Source organism: Geotrypetes seraphini, chromosome 11 (genome assembly GCF_902459505.1).
Source record: "Geotrypetes seraphini chromosome 11, aGeoSer1.1, whole genome shotgun sequence".
Classification (NCBI taxonomy): Eukaryota; Metazoa; Chordata; class Amphibia; order Gymnophiona; family Dermophiidae; genus Geotrypetes; species Geotrypetes seraphini.
In genome coordinates, this window is record NC_047094.1 from 46,151,628 (window position 1) to 46,176,565 (window position 24,938).

Below are 24,938 nucleotides of genomic sequence, written 5' to 3' on the forward strand. Positions count from 1 at the left end.
GGCTGTATCTATTATAAGTTCACCTTTGGACATGCCCCACTTTACTTTGTTGATAGACTTTCATTAGCTTCTCAAAGGAACAATAGAAGATCTCATGCCTTTTTCGTATTTCCTTCCATCAAGGGTGTAAAAGTAAGAAATATGATCATACTCTCATTTCAGGCAGATTTCTATGATAGGGATTTTTGACACTTATTTACATCTCATTCCTATGTACATTTTAGAAAACAATTGAAAACTCTTCTTTTTTCAAGATATTTGGTTGATTAAATTTCCAAAGTTTCCTTTCTTTGTTATTTAACATTTGTAAACCGCATTGAACTTCAAGGTTATGCGGTCTAGAAATTTGATTCTATGCTGTTATAATTAAATCCCAGGACAGGAATAGAGACAGTTGAAACATCATGTCTCTTTTCTTGACTGGCACTAGGGATGTCCATAATCATCTGAAAAAAAAAATCAAGGCAGATTTTGAGAGTTCCTCTAAAGTAGAAGCGTGAGGTTTTCAGGTGCTTAGGTTAACCATCAAAACTTTTCCCCCTGCCCTGTACATTCAGTTACTCTATAGTGAAAACATATTACAAACCTCGAGCTATGTATATGCTGTGTTTTAAATCCAAGTTGAAAACATACTTACTCGTACTTTAATCCCTGATATATGGCTGAAATAGTCCCAAGCCTTCTGATCTTATTTTCCCTTCCCTTATTGCCCTTAATTTTAACTTGTAAATTTTACTTTCTCCGTTTTCCTCATGTGTTTTGTGTTGTCTTGGTCTGTTCCGTCTTTCCTTTTCCTGATACATTTTAGAGACGGCAAACTGCTTAGATTTCTCTTGAAAATTAGTGGTATATCAAATGAACCTTAATATTGGCACCAGTTTCAGAAAAAAACACAGCCTGAGCCTCTACAATATCACTGTACAACGGAAATAGAACAAAACATTTTATTTAGCAGTAAGATGAGCAGACAAAAGTTCAGCCACAGGTAACTATGCAAACCTTTTATCCTGCATGGGACAGGTCCTGATTCTATAAAAGGTGCCTACCAATCTAGGTGCCTAACTTAATTTTTTTTTAATTGGCTTAACTGGCGCTGATAATTGAAAGTACCATTTAAAAAAACAAGTAAAAAAAAAACCAATTAAAAAAATGAATTAGCCAGTAGGCAGCTAGCACCTCACAGTAGGCGTTTGCACTGAGGTGCTTACACAGAAAGTAGGTGTGGTTAGGGGTGGAGTTTGGGCGTGGATTGAGGTAGGCATCTTAGACGCCAGTATAATAGGCCAAGAAAACCCTGACTTAATATACCGGTGCCTAAGTCAATTTAGGTGCTGCTAGACATGATTCTACAAATGGCGCCTACCTTTGATCTGACATGCAGATGCCGCTTTGCTAGGCGCCTACCAAGTTAAGCACCGTTTATAGAATCTGGCCCTTAGAAATAGGGGTATACATGGTTGATTTGCTTTCGTTTCATTTCCCTTTTTGGGTGGTGTTCGTTTTTTTTGTGTGTAGGGGAGGAAGTGTTATTTGCCGAACACACAAACAACTACCCACCAGTTCTGTCCCTGATCACACTGACTACACATGCCAAAAAATTTTTAATTCAAAAGACTTCCCCCCAGCTTTACTCTTATCCCTGTAGGGAGCATGAGTAATTCCTAATTGTTCCTCTCCAGTGCCATATTTCAAAATGGTGCTGGGTAATGTGTGGTGGGGTGGGAGCAAGTGAAGATTAATCTTCACCCTTTCGGATTCCACAGCAAATGAGGGGAGAGAGAATTGGGTGGGGCACAAGATGAGGGATTTTAAAATAGCTTTTGGATGAGTTTAGATGTCTGGAGGTGAGGGGTTATAGATTTTTTTAAAAAAAGACCCAACAAAATTTTGTGTATTGTTTACAAAATGAAATCAAAGACGATTGGAAATATTGTTAACATTTCCAATTTCTTGTTAAATGAAAGCACATTCCCTCCAAAGACTCTCCCTGAGTCTTAATGTGTAATAATTGCTGCCCAGAAGGGGATAAAATTACAAGGACAAGGATGCGAGTACTTTTATGTGGCCTGTGCGTAGTTATTTCCAGCGACCGTGTTCTTCCTAAAATAAGCACATACACATAGGGGGTAATTCTATAACTGGCCACTAGCTAGGAGCCTATTATATAAAGGAACACAGGCACCCACTTTCTTTTATAAAATATTTGTGTAACACTGAAAATACATGGCTGTGAGTTAGACACAACACTTATGTAGCCACAGAACTGGTGCAAGTGTGTGCATCTAAGTTCCAGATGTCTGAGTCCTGCCCAGACTCCACCTATGCATATGCCTACCTGTAACATATGCATTATTTAAGGTATGCATGAATGTTTAGGCGGAAACTTGGCATTTACATGTATATGTGCACAGATTCATATATGCCACTGGTCTAATGATTTACTCTAGCAGATGGTATTTTACACAATTGTCCTCGTAGAATGCATATGCATAGTTACAACTGCTTTGGAGCATGTGTGTGCTACTGGGGATAGTTCTGTGAGACTAGTTTATAAATGCATATAGGCATCTGTATGGCCTTAATGAATCAGGTGCATTTTTAGAAAACTTTTTATAGATGCCCACTTATAAAATTACCCCTCTGTAAATAAGGGTAAAAAAAAATGGTTTTGAATTATACATCAAGCAGATAAGACCTCGAAGTCACACACAAGGCAAAAAACGGTCTCACTTTCACAATGTGACTTTCATCTCTTAAGTTTCCAGGGTGTAGAATCGCGTTTGTGTTTAACTCAGCATATTTAATTGAAAAGCTGAATATTTTTGATTTAACACAAATATGTCATGAATCAAGGAGACATAACCTATATAAAGGAAGTATTTTGGTGGGGGCCATGTCATGGGACTACACCATGAATACTGGCAATAGCGGATCATTCCATATATGTTTTAATAGATTTGTGCAAAATATGGGACACATCCTGGTTCTGGCTTATTTTTGACATTTGAAGGATATTCTGCCTTAGGACTATGTCTAACCGGCTACATTATAGTATGGAACCCAAGGCCAACGGGTTCGAATACCAGGTTAGTGGAGTCAGCTTTTTGTCCTTCTGAGGTAGGTATAAGGACCACTTAAATTCAGCCATCAGTGATGTGCTGTCACCTGTCTACAAAATGACTTTGAGATCCTAGGCTGCAAGGCACGCTCTAAGTACAAAAATTTATTATTTTGTTGTTACAATTACTGTTGCCAGAACAGTACATAGGAGGATCTGCTCTCTGTCAGTAAGTTTCTTCCATTAGGAAAAAAAAAGGCAAGACATCATCACATACTATAGGTAAGTTTTGTATTTTGCAGCACAGTTAATGGTAGCTAAAACACTACCTTCACTTGAATCACCACCATGGCAGTAGTAAACGAAAGTGGTTAAAATGCTGTAATTAGTGAGAAACAAAGGGATGGCAGCAGGAACGTTCTGGAAAAAGTAAAGTTAAGGCACAAAGACTGTTCTTCTCAATGTAAGGCAATGCATGGCCTGCCCAAGTGCTATATATGTATAACATTTAAATTATCAGAAGAACAGGGGCAGGGGATTATCACCACGTGATTAAAGGCTTGTCCGTGTGTGCAGAATCTTCCAGAATGGTTAGCACGCAATGTCCCCAAGTCCTGCAGAGGGCAGTCCAGCTTCTGGTGGTAAACTTCAAAGTCATTTCTTTGCCTTTCAGTGGAGCTGTGTGTCAAGGTCATATTTCTCACAGAATTTGTCCGTAAGTGGGATACAAGTCAAGTATTCGCACCACTCGCACTTGATTGGATAAAAATAAAATAAAACCACCAGACCTGAAAAAAGGCCAAAAAATATGAACAGGAAGATGATTATTTGGCAGCGTTTGCGGTATAAGTCAAACTTCCCAAAACTAATGTAGGGTAAGAAAGCAAACGAGAGGAAGAACCCACTGATGAAGCCAGAGATGTGGGCAAAATTGTCAATCCAAGGGAGAAGGCCAAACGTGAAGAGGAAGATCACGACTGCCAGCAGCTTAAAAAAGGCCCTCCATGGATTAGCTAGGATCTGCCAACTCTGGAACAGTTCAACGAAGAGACAGGCCAAAATTCCAAACTGGGATCCAGCAGGACCGACCTGCAGAAAAAGATACCAAAAACAAACAAAACTCATCAAACTGTACAGCCGAACTGGAACAAATAGTACTTTTGTAATTTGGTAATGCCGTTAAAAGAATATTCTGAGCAGAATTAAGGTGCAAACTGGGCTGGCTTGACCGCTAGATGGTCTAGGCATCTGCCTGAGTCGGCACCAACGTAGCAGTCACAGAGTCTACAAAAGCATAATCATGGTACAGAGCCTTGAGCATCTGTAGGGGTTGTAAACAACTTTGAGATAAAATAAATAGAAAACAGGGGTACTACTGTGCACAAAGTTTGCAAATTTATAGTGTCAGTAATGCTTGAGATTCATTATATGTTTTTAAAACAGATTTTGGTTTCACATACTGTTTTGTAAACCTGGAATTTGTTAATTAAAAGATTTAATTGTCCATTTTTTACCCATTCTACAGTATAATCTTGTGTGCACAGTTTTGTATGCACAGGTTGTATGCACAGGAGAAAGGGAGGAGATGGTGCTCGGAGAAAGGGAAAGAGGAGATAGTGCACAGGGATGGAGGGAATGAGAGAGAATGCCTACTTAGGTGCAAGTTGACACAGCCAATAATTGGTGATTATTGCAGTTAATTGGCTTTAATTGGTAGTTATATGTGTAACTATACTTAGGTGCTATTCTCTAATGTTAGTATCTATGTTCTATAGCAGGGGTCTCAAAATCCCTCCTTGAGGGCCGCAATCCAGTCGGGTTTTCAGGATTTCCCCAATGAATATGCATGAGATCTATGTGCATGCACTGCTTTCAATGCATATTCATTGGGGAAATCCTGAAAACCAGACTGGCTTGCGGCCCTCAAGGAGGGACTTAAAGATCCCTGTTCTATAGCATGTGACTGCGAGAGGAGCATAGATGTGGGAGGGGCATGGGCGGAGCAGGAGCAAGACAAGCAGTTACTAATCTTTTAGAATGCCAGGCATGTTGCTGCCACATTTAGATATTTGTGTCTGAAATAGAGCTAGCTTAAATGCTCACACCTAAAGTTATGTGCATAACTGTGGACTTATGCTAAGATTCTGTAACAGCAATTAAGCTCTTTATTGCTGTTATATAATGTGCACTTAATGTACACAGTTTAGATGCCAGGCTACAGTAGGGGGGGAAAGGGAAGGGAAGGAGGGCAGAGAAGTGCCAGACTGTGGGAAGGAGAGAAGAGAGATGCTAGACCATGAGAAAGGGAGAAGGGAAGAAGAGAGATATTGGACCACAGGAAGGGTGAGGGAAGGAGAGAGAGATGCCAGACCATGGGAGGGAGAGAGAGAGAGGAGATGGTGCACAGGGATGGAGGGGAAGTGGAGAAAGGGAGGAGATGGTGCACGGAGAAAGGGAAAGAGGAGATAGTGCACAGGGATGGAGGGAATGAGAGAGAGAGGGAGAAGATATGCACCGAGATGGAGGGAAGGGGAGAGAAAAACAGAAACATGATGGCAGATAAAGGCCAAATGACCCATCTAGTCTGAGGAGGGGATGGTGCACAGGGATGGAGGGGAAGGAACAGATAGTACACAGTGATGGGCGGGGAAGAGAAGAGAGATGGAAAAAATGTTTATTGATAGATGGGAATAGAGGACAGGAAAGAGGGAGGAGATGGTATACATAGATGGGAAGGGAAGACATGGAAAAGTAGATAGATTTTGAGAAGAAAGAAAAAAATGGAAGAAAGTTAAATGTTAAAAGTTAATGCCAAAGATGGTTGTACGGCAGGAAGTAAAGAAAGGGGAAAAAAAACAGCAATGGATAAGAATACCCTGGAAATGGAGTTAAGAGTACAAACAGAAGGAAGTGCAACTAGGAAAAGATGATTAGAAAAATAAAATCACCAGACAACAAAGGTAGGGAAAATTATTTTATTTTCAATTTAGTGATTGAAATGTGTCAGTTTTGAGAATTTATATCTGCTGTCTATATTTTGCACTATATTTGTCTATATTTCTGTAGCAGTTACTGAGCTTACATTGCATATTTTAAAGTCATCTGCCTTGACCTCTTTGAAAAAAAACCAAACCAGAATATAAATGATAATTAACATTTTCTCTGTGTACAGTATGCTTTGTGTAATTTAATTTTGTGGTTGTCGTTATGTATTGTTAATAAGATTATAATGTGTGTATATAAAAAAATGAATGGAAGAGATGGCATTACAATTAGTACTATTATTATGGGGGCAGAGTCTGGGACGGAGCTTGGGTGGGTTTGGGGCAGACTTGAGTGGAGCTTTTGCCTCCCCCCAAAAAAAGCATTCTGCTGCCTATGCCTCCTATATATCCACTCCTTCCTAATGACAGCACAAAGCACAGTATCAGTGGGAGAGAAAGGAAGAATTTTTAGTATGAACAGTTACAGTTATGAATAGCAGTGGGGGAAGAGGGGGAAGGGGACTACAAAGATGACTTGTTACCAGATGCTGGGTCTTGCTCTTATGATTATTCTTTTTGGAACTTGGCAGTATTGAATGTTTCACTTTGACTTTGTGAATTAATAAAAAGTTTGAACTAAAATTGCTGCACCCAACTGCATTGGCTTCCCCTCCCCCAATATCAAGACCTTCCCCTGACCCCCCAAACATAAGATTCTGCCTCATTCAACATCATTGGTCCCCAACTGACTTCCCCCTCTGTCCACACAATCCAACATTAAGAGTTCCCTGACATCTCCTTTTGTCAATTTGCCCTAACATTAAGAACCCATCCTGTAACCATTCATAACTTCAAGACCCTCCCCACTGGCCTCCCCAGGCAGAGCACCCCCACCCTGGAGGTCTAGTGGGAGCAGGAGCAAATGGGATCAGTCTTTCCTGTTCATTGAAGCTCCAGGTTCAAAATGGCGCCCTTGATCCCCTATTTTTAATCATGTAGTGATCTAGCTGCCCCCTTATATGGCAGCTTGACCCCTAGAGGTAGTACTACAAGATTGCCAATAGATGGTCAAGGGTACCATATTGAACCTAGAGCCACAATGAGAAGAATCTCCTGCTCTCACTAGACCAGTGTATCGCAAACTGTGTGCCCTGGCAGATTCCAAGTGTGCCCCAAAATGCCGATGAGGAGGAGAGGCGCCAGCTGACTGCTTATAGGATATGCCCCTTGTGTCAAGAGGCATGTCCTGTAGTCAGTCGCCGGCACCTCTGCTCCTTCTCTTCACCTCTCCTTCTGCAGCACCCCACACTCCCCCACCGGCGGTAATAGGAGGCTCAGGCCACAGATGTCCGTGCATTTCCGGGTGCCCTCCAGCCGCAGTTTAAAAAGTTTGCGAAACACTGCACTAAACACAAGGTTAAGAGAGTAAGAGTGGGGCTGGGGAGTTCTTGGTTGGTTTTCAGATCATTTTAGGACTTTTTCTTGACTTTTCGGTCAGTTATTTGTTTCAAACAGTTTTTGTTCATTTTTAACATGCATTAGAACTTTTAAACATGCAGAAATCAACTTATACGTGTTAATTCGGTATTTTTTTAAGGTGTGCTAACGAATGCACATCCCTAATAATGGGCAGAATGCCAGACAGAGCCTGGGAAGGGATTCAGAGCATACTCTCACCTCCGCTCTGTAAGGAAGGAATATGGCGCTTGCTAGGTTGCCTGTGATTCCACTGAGAATGTAGATAATGGCAATGCGGTGCCAGCCCGCCAGCTTCTCCAAGTCCCTTAGAATTGACATCTGAAAACAAACTGACACCAGACAGTGCAGAATCCTACAAGATAAAATCACACATTTATTAAACCTCATGAGTACCAGAAACATAACAGCAGAGCTCTAGAACCATCCTCCATTTACCTGGAATTTACCTTAGACAGCATTCCATAGCTCTACTTTTATTTATTTATTGAATTCATTTTTTTTATCCTGTTTTCAACAAGCTCAGAACGGGTTACAGGTTAACATACATAATATAACATAAAAACATAGAAACATAGAAAATGATGGCAGATAAGGGTCATAGCCCATCAGGTCTGCCCACACTACTTACCCACCCTCAAGTCTACTTTCCTAGAGATCCCACTACTAATGATTGATCTCCTTAACTTAGCCCTCTGAGGGATCCCACATGGGCATCCCATTTGCTCTTAAAATCTGGCACGCTGTTGGCCTCGATTACCTGCACCGGGAGCTCATTCCAAGGATCAATCACTCTCTCAGTGAAGAAATACTTCCTGGTGTCGCCATGAAATTTCCCGCCCCTGAGTTTGAGTGGATGCCCTCTTGTGGCCGAGGGTCCCTTGAGAAAGAGAATCTCCTCTTCCATCTTGAAACGGCCGGTGATATACTTAAACGTCTCGATCATGTCTCCTCTCTCCCTACGTTCTTCGAGAGAGTAGAGCCGCAAATTTTTCAGCCTCTCTTCATACGCGAGATCCTTGAGCTCCGAGACCATCCTGTGGCCATCCGTTGAACCGACTCTATTCTCAGCACATCTTTATGGTAATGTGGCCTCCAGAATTGCACACAGTATTCCAAATGAAGTCTCACCATGGCTCTGTACAATGGCAATATGACTTCAGGCTTCTGGCTGACGAAACTTCTGTGGATGCAACCCAACATCTTTCTTGCCTTAGATGAAGCCTTCTCTACTTGATCGGCAGTTTTCATGTCTACACTGATGATCACTCCCAAGTCTCGTTCTGCAGAAGTTCTAGCTAAGGTCTCACCATTCAAGGTGTAAGTTCTGCACGGGTTACAATTTGACATACTTACAATACAATGTGCGCATTTTAACATATAAACAGGGTGCCCACTAAAGAACTCCTTGATTTTACATGGTTACAAAATCAAAACTTATTGGAATATGTTTATAAATAAGATGAGAGCAAATACAAGTCCCAAAAAGCACAATTAGCAAGATCTTACCCAATCGCTTGCACTTTCACCCTTATAAGCTGCAATTGGTGCAGAAGTTACAACTTTCAGACAAAATGACCAGGTGTTCCTCAAGTGGCCCCCGAGATCACCGGACATTACTGTTTGTGACTTTTTCCTTTGGGGGTACCTGAAAGACAGAGTGTACATACCTCCACTACCTGCAACTATGGATGATTTGAAGGAACGCTTCACTGAAGCTATAAACACGATCACGTCGGATATGCTTCGGAGAGGCTGGTCTGAGCTTGATTATCGCATTGATGTTTGCTGAGTAACAGGTGGGGCGCACATCGAGTGTTTGTAATCAACAGATACCATATGAAACTTTATGAGTTGATGAAACTATAGCCTCAAAGGTGAAAGAATATTCCAATAAATTTTGGTTTTGTAATCATTTAAAATCAAGGAGTGTTTTTGTGGGCACCCAGTATATATACTGTGTTTCCCTGAAAATAATACAGGGTGTCAGGTCAAAAGCGCGCCGGGACAAAGGCGCGCCCAGACAATTGAGCGCAGCACAGAGGCGCGCACCGCTCAAAATTACTGTTTTTAGGGCTCCGACGGGGGTGTGTGTGGGGGGGAACCCCCCCACTTTACTTAATAGACATCGCGCCGTGTTGTGGGGGGTTCTAACCCCCCACATTTTACTGAAAACTTAACTTTTTCCCTGTTTTTAGGGAAAAAGTTAAGTTTACAGTAAAATATATAGGGTTACAACCCCCCAAACCCCCATAACGCCGGCGCGATGTCTATTAAGTAAAGTGGGGGGGGGTCCCCAACAAAACCCCCCCCGTCGGAGCCCTAAAAACAGTAATTTTGAGCGGCGCGCACCTCCGTGCTGCGCTCAATTGTCTGGGCGCGGCTTTGTCTTTCGCGCCGTTGTCTATGAACCATAATACAGTGTCTTGTATTCATTTGGGGCCCAAAAAAGGCACTAGGTCTTATTTTTGGGGAATACACATGATCATCTCTCCCTCCCGCTCCTTCATCCCAATTCTTCCTCTTTCCTTTCTCTCCCCCACATGTGCAGCATCTTTCCTCCCCTCCCTCCCATCCTCCTATGCAGCAGAAGTTTGCCCACGTTCTATCCTTCCCTCCCTCCCATCCCTCGTGCAGCCTTGCCCAGCTTTTATCCTTTCCTCCCTCGTGCAGCATAACCCTTGCCCAGCTTCTACCCTTCCCTCCTTCCCATCCCTTATGCAGCAGGTCCCCGCCCCCACCACGCAGCCAAACCCCTGCTGACCCTCCATCCTTCCATCCCCACTGACCGTGAGCGAGCCCTACCTTGATCCAAAGCAGAGTCGGGCCGGCAGCACTCTAAACAGGCTGTTTGGCCTTGACTGTCAGGGTTTGCACTCTGCCGTGTTACTGATGAAGTCATCAGTTACATACATACAGTTACCAAGTCACAGGGTATATCCATAAGGATAGGGTTATATGGCTCCAGAAAAAGGAGGATGGACTGAGAGACATCCGGGTTTCACTTCTATTAAAAGCAATGGAAGTAAAACCCAGATGTCTCAATCCATCCTCCTTTTTCTGGAGCCAAATGGTAACCCTACATGAGGACAGAATAAGCCAATCTTGGTCGTACTCCACTGCATACATAGAGTTGCAATTTTAGTTTGAAACACTATGTCGATGTATATGCTATGAATTTCTTGTAACTCATTAGGAGCTTTGCAGATAAGTGAATGTAAATAAATATAATTTTTTTTTTTTTTACCTGGGCTATGAAAACACTGATAAACAGTTGGGTAGTAAGGGGTGGGCAGTCTGCCCCAGGCACCATCTTGGCGAGGGTGCCGGCACACGCCATCCTCTCTGCTCCCCACCCCTACTACCACACGCCCCTTCCCTTGATGTTGTCACTCAAAGAACTACCATGTTGTTGACCTTAGCCTTGGAGAGTGACAGGGAATTTATTCTTCGTATGTATTTTCGTCATATAAGTCATAAGTTTTTGGGCTCCAATGTTCGAGTTTTTCCAGATTTAGCTCAGAGGACCCAGAGACGTAGAATGGAGTTCTTGTCCCTGAGGTCAAGAACCCTGGCTCTGGGGGCTACATTTCTTGTTAAATTTCCTGCAAAGTGTTATGTATCTTTTCAAGATAAGAATTTTCTTTTTTTTGAGCCCAAACAACTTTTGGAATTTATTGGATCAAAAGAGAAATTGGTAACCATGTCTAGTAATGTATGACCTGCCAGCTGGCTGTAATTTGGGAATCTAATGCCGTGACCTTGATTAGTTGATTTGTTATTACTATTTAAAAGTTTATTTCTTTTCTTGATCTTTAAATTGTGGACTAAATAAGACATTATTATTTTCTTTACAAGTTTTATTGAATATTGTTACTGGATCTTTTGCATTGTATAAAGTAATGCTTGTATTAAAATGGAAAATCTTATAAATATATAAATAATAATTAAAAAAAAAAGAATTCAGATAAAAACCAAGCAAAGGTGCGGATCTGTCTGTTGTTTTTCACAGTTGGTCTGTCAACTCTTTCATCATGCCTAAGACAGCAACTCACATAGAGAGGCATAATCAAAACATATGTCTAAGTCCGATTTGGTCATATGGTGCTAGACACCTAAAGTCGGCAGCAGGAAAATGCCCATGCTCAAAAAATATCTCTAGAATATATATAATTTTTTTTCACAAATCATCTATCTGGACATCTAGGCCAGTGATTCCCAAATCACTTTTAAAAAAAGAGACCCAAATCATTAAAACTCTTGCATCAAAGCTCACTACTAGTTCTGCCTGCCAATCAGCTATAACTCTCCTCCATCGCACTTGGAAAAACAGGCAAAGGTTAAATGACAGCATTCTCCACAGCTTCCAGCTCATCTTTCTGTCCCTGAAAGCACTTATGGCCAGAAGGTCTCATTTATGCACATTTACCAGAGAGTAGCTAATAACACTGGTAATCAGTTACCAAATCTAAAATATGTCCTTGAACATTAAAAACAGCATGTGATCATCTACCAAATTCCTCAGTGATTTTGTGTGAAACCCTCCTCAAAAAAACCCACTCACAGCATCAACTTGTAAGGTTCATTTCTAATAAAAAAAAAGCTATTTACACATAGAATATCTTATATTCCTTATATAAAGAATTCTTATAAATGTCTTATATAAAGAATTCTGTGCAAAAAAATGTAAGAAGTCTACGCACATTATTTTAACACTAGTTTTTTAGCCCGTTACATTAACGGGTGCTAGAATAGATGTGTAGACTTAGGCATTTCTTTCTTTCTTTTTCTTTCTGTATGTCTGTCTTTCTGTCTCTCTCCCTGACCCCCTGTCTGTCTGCCTTTCTTTCTTTCTGTCTCTCTCCCTGTCCCCTGTCTGTCTTTCTTTCTTTCTGTCTCTCTCCTCCTGTCGGTCTTTCTTTCTGTCTCTTTATCCCTGTCTGTCTTTCTTTCTGTCTCTCTCCCTGCCCCCTGCCTTTCTTTCTGTCTCCCCCCCCCCCCCCCGTCCAGCAGCACCCCTTCCCTGCTCCCCCTGTCCAGCAGTAGCACTTCTCCCTTCCTTTTACCTCCCCCATCCAGCAGCACCCCTTTCCTGCTCCCCCTGTCCAGCAGTAACCCTTCTCCCTTCCTTTGACCTCCCCCCTGTCCAGTAGCACTCCTTCCCTGCTCCCCCTGTCCAGCATCCACTAGCCCGGGCAGCCTTGGGGTTTTTGCTAGGCCAGCCCGCCTTGCATTATCGAAGTGGGCCGGCCTAGAAAATGAAACTGCCGCTGCCACTGCTGGTCCGGGAGTGAGAAGAAGAGGCGTCCCAGCAGTGGCAGCTTAGTCGGAAGGCAGGAAGTCAGCCGGCATCAGAGATGTGGGGCAGAAGGCAGGAAATCAGCTGAGGAAGGCACTGTGCATGCACGGCAAGGCACCACGGATCACGGAGGCATGCGCGCTAAAGGTTTTATTATAGCGGATTTTATATACCAATGTCTTTGAGTAGTAAATTGAGTAGACTATCTACAGTTGAACATATAACATAATTGACAAATTAACTGCTAATTAGCAGTAACTGCCACTTATTGCTCATAATTGGTGTTAATTTGCAGCTATTTGCATAACTTGGTATTCTATAACTATGCGCATAAATTCTATAGCAAGCAACTTAAATGGGGGGTGTGGACATGAGTGGTATGGGCAGGCTAGGGGCATGGCCAGAAATTATATACTAAAGTTATAGAATACCAATATTTACACTGCAGCTGTAACATTTGATCACAGACATATACAAGTCATTGACACAGATAAGCAGCTGCACCTCAGTGCTGGCATATATAACTGTGGACTTCTGCTAGTGTTCTATTGCCGAGATAGAATTCATCCTTAATGCACAGCATCCCGATGCCTATCTTTTGGTGACCTGTAAAGAATTACTCCCTAATAATGAAGTCTCTTATATAAAGCTTTAATTGGCATGAACACTGTACAAAGGAAATATTTTACCCAGCATGAAGAAAGAGAGACAGCCACAAGCGGTAGAACTGATCTGGGACCTCAGGGTTTAAGAAGGGCAGGAGTCCACACACATCATCCATGCAATGCACCTAGAAATGCAAAGAATGAGCTTAAACATCTCTTTTTGGGGGGCAAAGGAGTTTGTTCCCAGCACAATCTATATGTTAGCATACATCCTCAAACATTTCACAGGATAAATGATTACTTGTTTTCAAAAACACTAGACCAATAGTCACTAGTCACTTGCTGGGGTAAAATAACTAGGTATGATCTCAGTCTCTCAAATTTACTGAGAACGCTCACCATAGTACTTGCATTATGCCAAAAAGAGCTTCCCTCTGGAGTTCATAAGATGTAACATGTATCGACAACCTATCCAAGCTAGAGAATGACACGTACCTGAGAGCTCTGACCCCATCTCCACCCCGTTCCCGTGAACTCTGTCCCCGTCCCCACAAACTCTGTCTGATCCCATCTGCACAAGCCTCAAATAGTTATGATTTTATATTGAAATCATTTTATTAAAGTATAAAAAGAAACAATATTCTGTACAACTGTACATTAGATAGAGTGTGAGCCTGCCAGGACAGATAGGTAAAATGCTTGAGTACCTGAATGTAAACCACTTAGACTATAAGTGGTATATAAATGCTTAAATAAATAAATTTTATAAATCTCAGATGCAGAACAAGGATCAACAAAATCCCCGTCTCCCCTCCCCTCCTCCCTCACAATTATCCCCTCCACTATTGAGACAACCGATCAAGCCAAATTACTACAAAATATGACATACAAAATCATGCTAACAGAATACCTCGGTCACACGCACAGAACACAAATGCCAAATCCATAACAGCTGACCAAAAATTATAAACATAAATTAAACCAAAATCCCAAGAAGTCACACCTTGCATGTAATACAAGACCAAAGAAACAGAAATAGGCCTTTCCTTCTATACTGTTCAAAACATAAAGATTACATATGGCAGGGATAGTGTTAGAAGAGTGCAACTAGGGCAACAGCCCACTGGCCAGAGAGAGTCCTAAGCCTGCTAGAAGCTGAAGAAAGAACGGTCAGTTAGTGGGCTTTGTGGTCCCCAGCTATATCTAACATCAACTTTGGCAGGATACACATTTCAAATCCGATATATTCTAATCACAAAAAAACAGAAAATAAAAGTTTTTTTCTACCTTTTGTTGTCTGATCATTTTATTTTTCAAATCATGTTGGTCTCAGGCTCTGGTTTCTGTTTCCTTCTGTCTTCTCTTAACTCATTCGTCAAGATCTCCTGCCCATTTGATATTTCTCCATTCTCCAAACTCATCTTCCATCTTTATGTATGTAATTTTTCCCCATGTTTAACATTTTCTTTCTCTATGTCTCTTATATGCCTTGTGTTCCCCCTGTGTCTATTCCCCTACCTACATCATCATCACCATTCTATGTCCTTATCTCCAACTCCTGTGTCCAGCATCACTCCTCTATGTCCTTATGCCCCCCAAGTCCAGCATCTCCCTTCTGATTTACTACTCTCCCCTATGTCTACCCATCTTCCCTGTGTCTATATACCCTCACATGTTTGGCATTGCCCCCCTGTGTCCATTTACCACCCCCATGCAGCATTCCCCTTTGTGTCCTTGTCCCTATGCTCCCATCCAAGCCTACCATCTCCTCTCCTTTCATATATCTCCCCGTGTCCAGTTTTAGAGAATGACACGGGGACAGTTTACCATGGTAAACCGTGGTCACCCGCAGTAAATCCGCAGTAATGGGGGCATTTGCAACTGGTTTACTGCAGGAATGGGGACAAGACCCACTCGCCCAGATCCAGAATCTGTCTGCTGAGAAAGTTTGCTTGAACGCCTATTACATGCACTGCCAAAAGGTGACACTCCACCCAGTGAAAGAGCAGGCAAGTTTCCAGAGCCAGATGCATTCTTTGTACTTCCTTGGCAATTGACAAAAACACCGAATAAAATCTTAGAATCCTATTATATGCACTTGTCTAGAATCCTATTACATGCACTGCCAAAAGCGCCTAGAGGAGACACTCCACCCAGTGAAAGAGCAGGCGGGCTAATAGATGCTGGCATTGTCATCTTGAAGCTGGAACATTAGAACATCTTTTATTCTATTGTCCTTTAATACTAAATTTTTGGAAATCTATATGGAACCAAGTTAATATTTTATTAGAAAATCCGGTGGCATTGTCATATGATACTATTTTATTTGTTATGTCAATGAGAGTTAAGCGTCAAATATTATCTAATAATAATAAAGTCTTACTCATCATGACAGGGGTTGCCATTCAACATATTATGAAAAATTGGAAAAATTATAATCGTTTAAAATGATACCTTTTGGTGGAATTCCTTATGTCACATTTACAAAATGGAACGTATTTTGGCCATGCAGCAGGGGAATTTAAAGAAGTTTAGGATGATTTGGGGACCATTAGAAAAATACTGTAATGATTGATAATATTTTTCTTTTCCTATGCTGATTGTACACATCCAGGGGGAGGGAGGGGGAGGATGGGATATTTAAGGTCTTTGAATGAGGAAATGATGGTAGGGGAGGGAGGGTAATTGTTTTTGAAGGAATTTTGTAAGAGCTTTAAGTGATGTTAAATGAATTTGATTGTATATTTATGTATTGTATCACACTTAATGGAAGTTTCAAAATGAATAAAGATTTAAAAAAAATAAAAAAAAGAAAGAGCAGGCGAGCTTCCAGAGCCACAGATGCATTCTTTGTACCTCCTTGGTGATTGACAAAAACACCGAATAAAATAAGAAAAAAAAAGAAGAAACACTCCTTCAGGCATGTGTGCAGAAGGGAAAAAAATACAAGTAGTGCTAGAGCTCCCAATGAAGTAGAGGAGAATCGCAGAAAAAAAATCCAGACTGTATTCCTTCTGCATATGGCCCGCGGCCATTGGGGAATAACCCTCTTGGCTAGAATAACCCTCTTGGCTAGAATAACCCTCTTGGCTGGAACAATGATTAGCACACATTGAATGCTAAAACACCCATTATATTCCTCCGGGCATCTTAGCGTTTAGTGCTTAACGCCCCTTGATGAATTCTCGGCTGTCCAGGGACAAGCTAGGGTGGAGCCAGGAGTTAGGTGGGCACTGCTGACATTCAGCGGTGGCACTTGGATTACTTAGGACAGCAAAAAGCCTGTACCTCAGATATCTTAATAGGTAGCCGGGTACTGCCACTGAGGGGGAATTCATCAAAAGGCACTAAGTTATTTAGCATGCACTAACCACCTTAGCACCCACTGATGAATTTCTGAACCCCCTCCACCCCCTCCCTCTGAATATCAGCACCTGGATGACTCCTTGATATTCAGTGCCCGTATCCAGATAGAGGTCAGCGCTGTATACAATACAAATCCAATACTGTGTCTTATATATCGCAGTTCTCTACAAGGAATTTATACGATTTGCAATAAGAATTAAATCCCCAGATCTAGTTTAGCCAGAGGTGGCCAAAGTTTAAAGAAATGCTGACCACCACTAATGAATATTGTCCTCATAACTTGTGCATCTCTTAGTAAGAGTTTTTTTTCTGCATTGCAGTACAAATGCCCACAAATCGTTGCAGCTACATTCTGTGCAGTTGATTCTTTATGGACAATAATGTATGCAAATTTGAAAATGCAATGTGTGTGTGAGTGCGCAATTTTCCTACCCAACCAAAATACGCACTTGGTAAGACTTCTTTTAAATTCACCTAAACATCTGTGCACTGTTTTCAGCTGTAATTCTTAAACAACCAATTTATACACATTAATTGGGGGTTCTGAGCCCAAAGCAGGGGAGGAGAAAAACAAAAAAAAACTTTGCCTCCCCCAAGTCTCTGCCCCTGCCCCCAATCCCTGCCCTGTTCTCTACTGCCCCCCCTCCACAACCCCCAAGTACCTCAGCAGGCAGTGATCCCCAAGTCCTGATAGCAGATCCTCCAGTTGGTCTGGCAGTCAATAGCAGATTCCATGGACCTCCACCGCACCATACCACCCTCTCATGCATGATCTGTTTTCTGTTTTCATGCATTCTTGAAAACCAACATTTGAAGGGCTGCTGACTGCCAGTCCACCAGTAGAGAATCTTTTCTGCTGGTGGGACTTGGGGAGCCATGTTAGCTGCAGCACATGGTGATAATTTGGAGGGAAAGCTGAACCCAAAGGGGGCGAAACCAAGCTCCCACCCTCCCCCCCCTAATTTCTGATTCACAATATATAAATGGCTTTGAAAATTATCCTTCCTATATGAAGAATTTATAGCATTTTTGGTGCAGAATTTGTCATGTTTGGGATTCCCTCCTTCCCCCCCCCCCCCCCGGAAGTGAGAGTTTTAAATGGAGCATAGAAGGACTCGTGCTTCCTAGGGTCCACACTGCAACAAAATTGCCTGTTAGAAAACCCTGCATAAATTAAGCTTTAATAAAAGAGTAAAACACCTGTGAACAGAGAGTTGCTTCTTCATGGAAATATCCATTCATAAACTCACAGTACTCTCTGGATGATATTTCACACCTGCAGAAGAAAAAAGATACAACTGTAAATAAAACACTCTGGATACTTGTAAAGATTCAGCTGTGAAAACGATGCAATTGTTGGACGAAAATTAAACACGGAAAATCTTTCTTTTCCACAAACATGAACTACAGAAGCTGAGCATTTAGACCAGTGTATTGCAAACTGTGTGCCATAGCAGATTTCAAGTGTGCCGCGAGACGGCGGTAAGGAGAAGAGGCACTGGCCGACTGCTTACAGGATGGGCTTCTGGCAGCAAGAGGCGTGTCCTGTAAGCTGTCAGCTGGCGCTGATGACTCTCCTCCTCGCCCCCACCGGTGAAGGGACAGGTTCAGGGTCGTGGCCGGAGGGCTTCCGCTCACTTTCAGGTGCCTTCCGGCCATGGCACTGGGTTTAGTGTGCCCCGGTGCCAAAAGGTTTGCAGGTTCAAGCTAGGTGATCTCTTGTGTTTGTCCTTAAATAAGCCAGTTAACAATGCAACAGTTTTTGACAGCAAAACAGCACAATCTCCCCACCAATCGATAGCAGAGCTTACCTTCCTTTTGTACCAATACAGCACGGCCTGCCGGTGAGAACACAACCCATGTGAAGATGGTTCGGGTAATTGCCACCACTGGTTTTGGTGCAGATCTGAATGGTAACAAAAAGGGATTAACTCCATGCAACCGAATTTTCTCACTGGCTGCTCAAAGCATTTATGCAATTGAATGTAATTTCACAAGGTCAAGAAAACATCTAGGCACTCTACAATAAAGGGAAATACTACTATAGCAGAATCTCAGTTAACCAGTACTTGGCTAATGGACATTCTCACCCAACCGGCAAAAAAATTGCCAGTGGAAAAAAAAAGTCCCCTGAAACACTAGCGGCAAGCGTTCCTGAGCCGTGAACCCCACTCCCTCCCTCCAGCCCGGAAGTAGTAGAAGCGGCAGCAGTCCTGAGTCATGAACTCCCCTCCCGCCCTGAAGCACCAGCACAGCAGCAGTCCTGAGCTGCAAAGCCTCCCTCCCTCAAGCCCCGAAGCAGGAGGCGGTCCTGAGCTGTGAACCCCCCCTCGCTCCATCCCTCCCTCCCTTCCTTACCCAAAGTGGCAGCAGGTCAGCAGGAGGCAGAACTCAAAACAGGCTGCTCGCGCGACCAGTCCCGGCAGGGCTAACCATGAGCATACTGTTTTGAGCAATGCCTCCTGCTGACTGACTGCCGATTCAGGTAAGGGAAGGAGCTAAGGAGTTCGCGGTTCAGGACCACCACCTGTTTCTGCTGCTTCAAGGCTTGAGGGAGGGAGGAAGTAGGGAGCTTTGCAGCTCAGGACCACTGCCACACTGGCAGGAGGAAGTGAGGGGAGAACTGAAATCTGTGTTAGACAAGGTTTCTAACACAGCACTCTCAATCAACCAGAAAAACAGTTTTTCCGGCATCCACCAATCCCCATGGGTGCCGGATAACTGAGATTCTACTGTACTACTTATCATTTCTATAATATAGGGGAGAGTGTGGTGCAGTGGATAAAGCTACAGCCCCCGCTCTCTGAGGTTGTGGGTTCAAACCCACGCTGCTCCTTGTGACCCTGGGCAAGTCACTTAATCCCCCCATTGCCCCAGGTACATTAGATAGATTGTGAGCCCACTGGGACAGACATGAAAAACTGCTTGAGTACCTGAATAAATGCATGTAAACCGTTCTGAGCTCCCCTGGGAGAACGGTATAGAAAATTGAATAAATAAAAAAAATAAATAATGTGGCCAGACATAAAACCAGTCAATATGATAAACAAGTTAAACAATACAGGAAAAGTTACAGTTTATAAATAAGATATAATTAGGGCTTCTACTCTTAAGTTGTTATTTATCATAAATTTGGGTGTTTATCACCCTGCTAATTAGGATTTCTTGGATGGTACAAAAATTGGTATTTTCTGCTCCAGGAACTATTGCTGTGTACCATTTCTGGTGAGTCAAATCTGTATGTTTATGTCGCTTAGGAGTCATCATTACAGAAAAGACCCAAAGGCTGAGTGCAGGATACAAGATAAGCAGGGAGTGGTGAGGAAATTCTAGCAGAAGTGACATTTTTCCAATGTTTATGCAATAAACACCTTTTCTGTTTTGTTTTTGTATTAGGAGTGTTTCATCTCTTTTTATCAGTTAAAACCTAAAATTAGAATCCCTAGAGCTAATGGAAACAAAAGGGAGGGAAATAAAGCAGTTCTTTACGGCAACCCAGCCCGGACCCCACCCATAATCTCAGGCAACAGGACCCTATCCATAATCTCAGTTAAAAAACAACAACAACAATGCTTTTTAAGTTCTGCCTTAAACTTTGCCAAGAAGTCTCATTCCCCTGATCCAGTGGAGAAGTAGCTTAGGGGTTAGAGCCCCGACCAGGCTTGACATTTATGGGTGTGTGGGCCAAATCCCATCGCTGCTCCTTATGATCTTGGGTAAGTCACTTAAGGGCAAATTCTGTAAGAAGCGCCCAAAAGTTAGGCGCCGAAATAGGCACCATTCAGCGCGATTCATGTAAAATTGGGTGCCGTTTAGTGAATCATGCTGAGCGGCACCTGTTTTGGAGGCGCCCAACAAATAGGTCAGCTCTAGGCGCAGCTAAAAGTTAGGCATCCACACAAGCGCTTAAGCAAGCGCTTAAGAGCGGAGATTCTGTAGCAAGGTGCCTAACACGAAGCCACGCCCACTCCCAACATGCATCGCGCCTATTTTTTTTGAAGGCCGCCTAAATTTTTAGAGGCGCCTCGTTACAGAATCGTTCTTTCTTGAGAGGCGCCTAAGTTTCAATTAGTGCTTATTAAAAAGCTTAATTAAGCTTGTTGTTCAATTTAGATAGGCGTCTATCTAGTTGGGCGCCTCCATGATAGGTGCCTGACATTAGGCGCCGGTTACATAATTTGGGCCTTAATCCTCCGTTGTCTCAGACACAAAATTAGATTGTGAGCCCTCAAGGGACAGGGAAATGCCTAGTATACCTGAATGTAACTTGCCTTAAGCTACTATTAAAAAAAGTGTGTACAACGTTAAGGGCTCCTTTTACTAAGGGACTTGGGGGTAATGGTGGATATGACAATGAAGCCGACGGCACAGTGCGCAGCGGCCGCTAAGAAGGCAAACAGAATGCTAGGCATAATCAAGAAGGGTATTACAACCAGAACGAAAGATGTTATCCTGCCATTGTATCGGACAATGGTGCGCCCGCATCTGGAGTACTGCGTCCAATATTGGTCGCCGTACCTTAAGAAGGATATGGTGATACTTGAGAGGGTTCAGAGGAGAGCGACACGTTTAATAAAAGGGATGGAAAACCTTTCATACGCTGAGAGATTGGAGAAACTGGGACTCTTTTCCCTGGAGAAGAGGAGACTTAGAGGGGATATGATAGAGACTTACAAGATCATGAAGGGCATAGAGAGAGTCAGAATCTTCAAACTTTCGAAAAATAAAAGAACAAGAGGGCATTCGGAAAAGTTGAAAGGGGACAGATTCAAAACGAATGCTAGGAAGTTCTTCTTTACCTAACGTGTGGTGGACACCTGGAATGCGCTTCCAGAGGGCGTAATAGGGCAGAGTACGGTACTGGGGTTCAAGAAAGGATTGGACAATTTCCTGCTGGAAAAGGGGATAGAAGGGTATAGGTAGAGGATTACTGCACATGTCCTGGACCTGTTGGGTCACCACGTGAGCAGAATGCTGGGCATGATGGACCTCAGGTCTGACCCAGCAGAGGCATTGCTTATATTCTTATGTTCTAAGCTGCGTTAGGGCTTTAACACGCGGAATAGCATGGAGCTGGTGTTAGTTCTAGCCGTGTAGCGCGGGGTTAGCGCGCACTAATCTGCTGCGTGTGCTAAAAATGTTAGCACACCTTAGTAAAAGGAGCCCTAAATAAATAATAACTCAGTGTGATAAGGAGGACCTTTGAATCTGCTCCAAACTAATTCTACAATCAGAAGACTATTTAGAGCTCTCCACAATGTTCTAGTAAGAGTGTATGCAAAAGTGTGGTAACCCCAATATGAAACGGTGACGGGTCAAAAGCGCGCGAGGACAAAGGCGCGCCGACAACCGAGTGCGGACAACTGAGCGCAGGGCTTAATCGTGCCGAAGAAAATCCATATTTTAAAGGGCTCTGACGGGGAATGTGGGGGAACCCCCCCACTCTACTTAATAGGGATCGCGCTGCCTCATGCTGCCATGTTGGGTGGGTGTGGGGGGTTTCCCTGTTTTTTAGGGTTCCCCTAAAAAACAGGGAAAAAGTTAAGTTTCCAGTATAATGAGGGGGGTTACAACCCCCCAAACTCCCCACAACGCCAGCGCGATCTCTATTAAGTAAAGTGGGGGGATTTCCCGCCAACATCCCCCGTCGGAGCCCTTTAAAATACGGTTTTTCTTCAGCGCAATGAAGTCCTGCGCTCAGTTGTCTGCGCTCGGTTGTCGGCGCACCTTTGTCCTCGCGCGTTTTAGACTATGAACCATATGAAACACATCAAAATCCAGCATTACGATTGCAACTGGCAGCCAGAACTCTTCTGAAGTGATAAGGGACAAGCCAAAAACTGGTTTTCAAGTCTGTCCTGGGGGACCCACCAGCCTGTCAGGTTTTCAGAACATTCCTAATAAATTTGCATGAGAGAGATTTGTCTATAATGGAAGTAGCAGACATGTAAATCTCTCTCATGCATATTCATTAGGAATGTCATGCAAGCCCAACTGGCTGGTGATCCTCCAAAATAGGGTTAAGAACCACTGCAATGAAAGAAAAGGAAAAAAAAACAGTGCACGCCAGAATGGACAACATTCAAAAGTTAGTTTGAAAGTGATTTTTGGCAATATGTTGGAAGGAGGAGGGATACTTACCGGCCATTTTGTGATATCGTCGGGCCATTCATGGGGTTCTTGGGAGGCTGGCTCACTACAGAACCTGGAGACAGAGCAAGCAGGTTTGGGTGTTTTTTTTAATACTTTATTTAATATTTCTTACATACAAAAATAACAAAATACAGTTAAGTAAAGCAATAAAAGGAAACAAGAAAATAAATCTTTTTCTTCAAAGATGCAGTCCACATTATTGGAGTCACTTGATACGTGCAAATATATTAATTAAATCATTTCCTCCATCAGAAACAGACTTAATTGGCCTTTTTCTTTTCTATTTGTCACAAATTATCCTCAACCAAAAGAAACTTTTATGAAACTTTCAACAAAGGTTTATCTTTAAGGAAATCCTCTAACTGAATAGGATCCATAAACACATATTTATTACTTGCATAGGCAGTCAAACATTTACATGGAAATTTGAGAATGAGCAAGCAGGTTATTAACTACTAGCTGGAAACATCACCTTTTCCATCTTTTCACATATGGTTCACATAATGATAACTCAGGAATTAAAGCAGCAGAGCAAAGTAAGAATGAAACTGGATGGGACGAGGAAGACGGATCTCATGAGGCCATATGTGAAGCAGAAAAAAAACTAAGGATTATAAAACTGGGCAGTGGGATCAACAGAAAACAAAAAAGTAAATGGGCCCAATATTGAAAGGATTTATGCTCATAACTTTCAGAGTTATGCTCACAAACTGGCCTCTGAAAATTTACTAGGGATGAGGACCAGATTCTACAAATGGCGCCAGTATCAGTGGCCTCCTAAAAAACGGTCGCCAACTGCACGTCAAATCATGCACCGGCGCCTTTTGTAGAATCGTGGCTTTGTGAAAGTTAGACACCGGAAACCTAGGCCAACGTTTTCAAAGCCTACCTTTCCAGCACATGTATCGTGGCTTTACGACTCCTAACACCACTTCCAGCATTAACCACGTCCACAGTGACATTAGCCATGATTCAGGTAACTTTTTGTAGGTGCCAGTAGGTGCTTATATTTTTTCCCTTAAACACTATTATTATTTTTTTAACGGCATTTGCACTTAAGTTAGGGGCTGGTAGGGCACCGTTTATACAATATGGGCCTGAATGCATAACTTTATGCTCAAAGGGGTTGATATTCAAAGAGATTTAACTGACCAGAAATGGCTTCAAGCTGGTTAAATCGCTTCTTTGGGGCTATCTGCTGATATTCAGCTGCACTTAACCAGTTAGAGCCTCTGGATATCACTACAGACGGCTAGTGGTCTGGGACGGAGTCAGCACTTATGCAGTTAGGTCTCACTATTCAACACCTAACCACCTAAGTCTTGCAGTTAAATTGGACCATATAAACGTCAGTCCTGACTTTATGTAGTGTCAGTTATATGGTTAAGTGCTGAATATTGCACTTAACCATATACGAGATAGCCATTCACAAAAACTTAGATATTCAATGCTGGTGCCAGACAAGGCCCAACATTGAATATTTGGGAATAATGCCATCGCTGGCTGAATATCGACCTCAAAATGTCAGTGATCTCTTTAATTTAGGAGCATAAAAAATGGGTGGCAACAGGGGAAGATTTAGGGCAGCTTATTTTCAGCAAGAGGCTCATAAATCTATGCAAATGAATAGCAGGCCTAAATTTATGAGCATAACTTTTAAGCTCCTATATTAGGAAGAATTTTTAGCTGAATATAGGGCACAAATTTAGGAGGTTACTTAGGGGCCTGACATTTTAGGCCTGGTTCTATAAATGGTGCCTAAACCATAGGCACCTAGGAACGCAGCACTTAGCACACGTCAATCTTAATTTAGGCATTGTTTATAGAATAGCACCTAGCGGCACCTCAAGTGTTTCTAAGCACCAGTAGGTGCCCTAACCTTAGGTGCACCATATCTATGCCAGGGTTTTCTTGGCCTAAATACTGGCATCTAAGTTAGGTGCCTAAGTCCTAAACAGTTGTCTACATGTCAAAAAAAATGCCCATGATCTGCCCCT

The 24,938-nt window shown here is 42.5% G+C and overlaps 1 protein-coding gene across 8 annotated transcripts in view; it reads right to left on the minus strand.

Annotated features, from left to right (window-relative positions):
• Nucleotides 1–930: 930 nt before the first annotated feature.
• RHBDF1 (rhomboid 5 homolog 1) overlaps nucleotides 931–24,938 on the minus strand; it is a 257,292-nt gene continuing 233,284 nt past the window's right edge. For 7 of the 8 annotated variants that reach the window (XM_033963580.1, XM_033963579.1, XM_033963581.1 and 4 more), the window contains 6 exons: nucleotides 22,930–22,993; nucleotides 18,600–18,694; nucleotides 17,989–18,064; nucleotides 13,507–13,607; nucleotides 7,720–7,873; nucleotides 931–4,147 (listed from right to left, as the gene is read on the minus strand). In XM_033963580.1, coding sequence (XP_033819471.1) covers nucleotides 3,728–4,147; nucleotides 7,720–7,873; nucleotides 13,507–13,607; nucleotides 17,989–18,064; nucleotides 18,600–18,694; nucleotides 22,930–22,993 — 910 coding nt within the window. In that variant the 3' untranslated portion in view covers nucleotides 931–3,727. The remainder of the gene's footprint in view (nucleotides 4,148–7,719; nucleotides 7,874–13,506; nucleotides 13,608–17,988; nucleotides 18,065–18,599; nucleotides 18,695–22,929; nucleotides 22,994–24,938) is intronic. The other variant, XM_033963585.1, reaches the window with a different exon arrangement.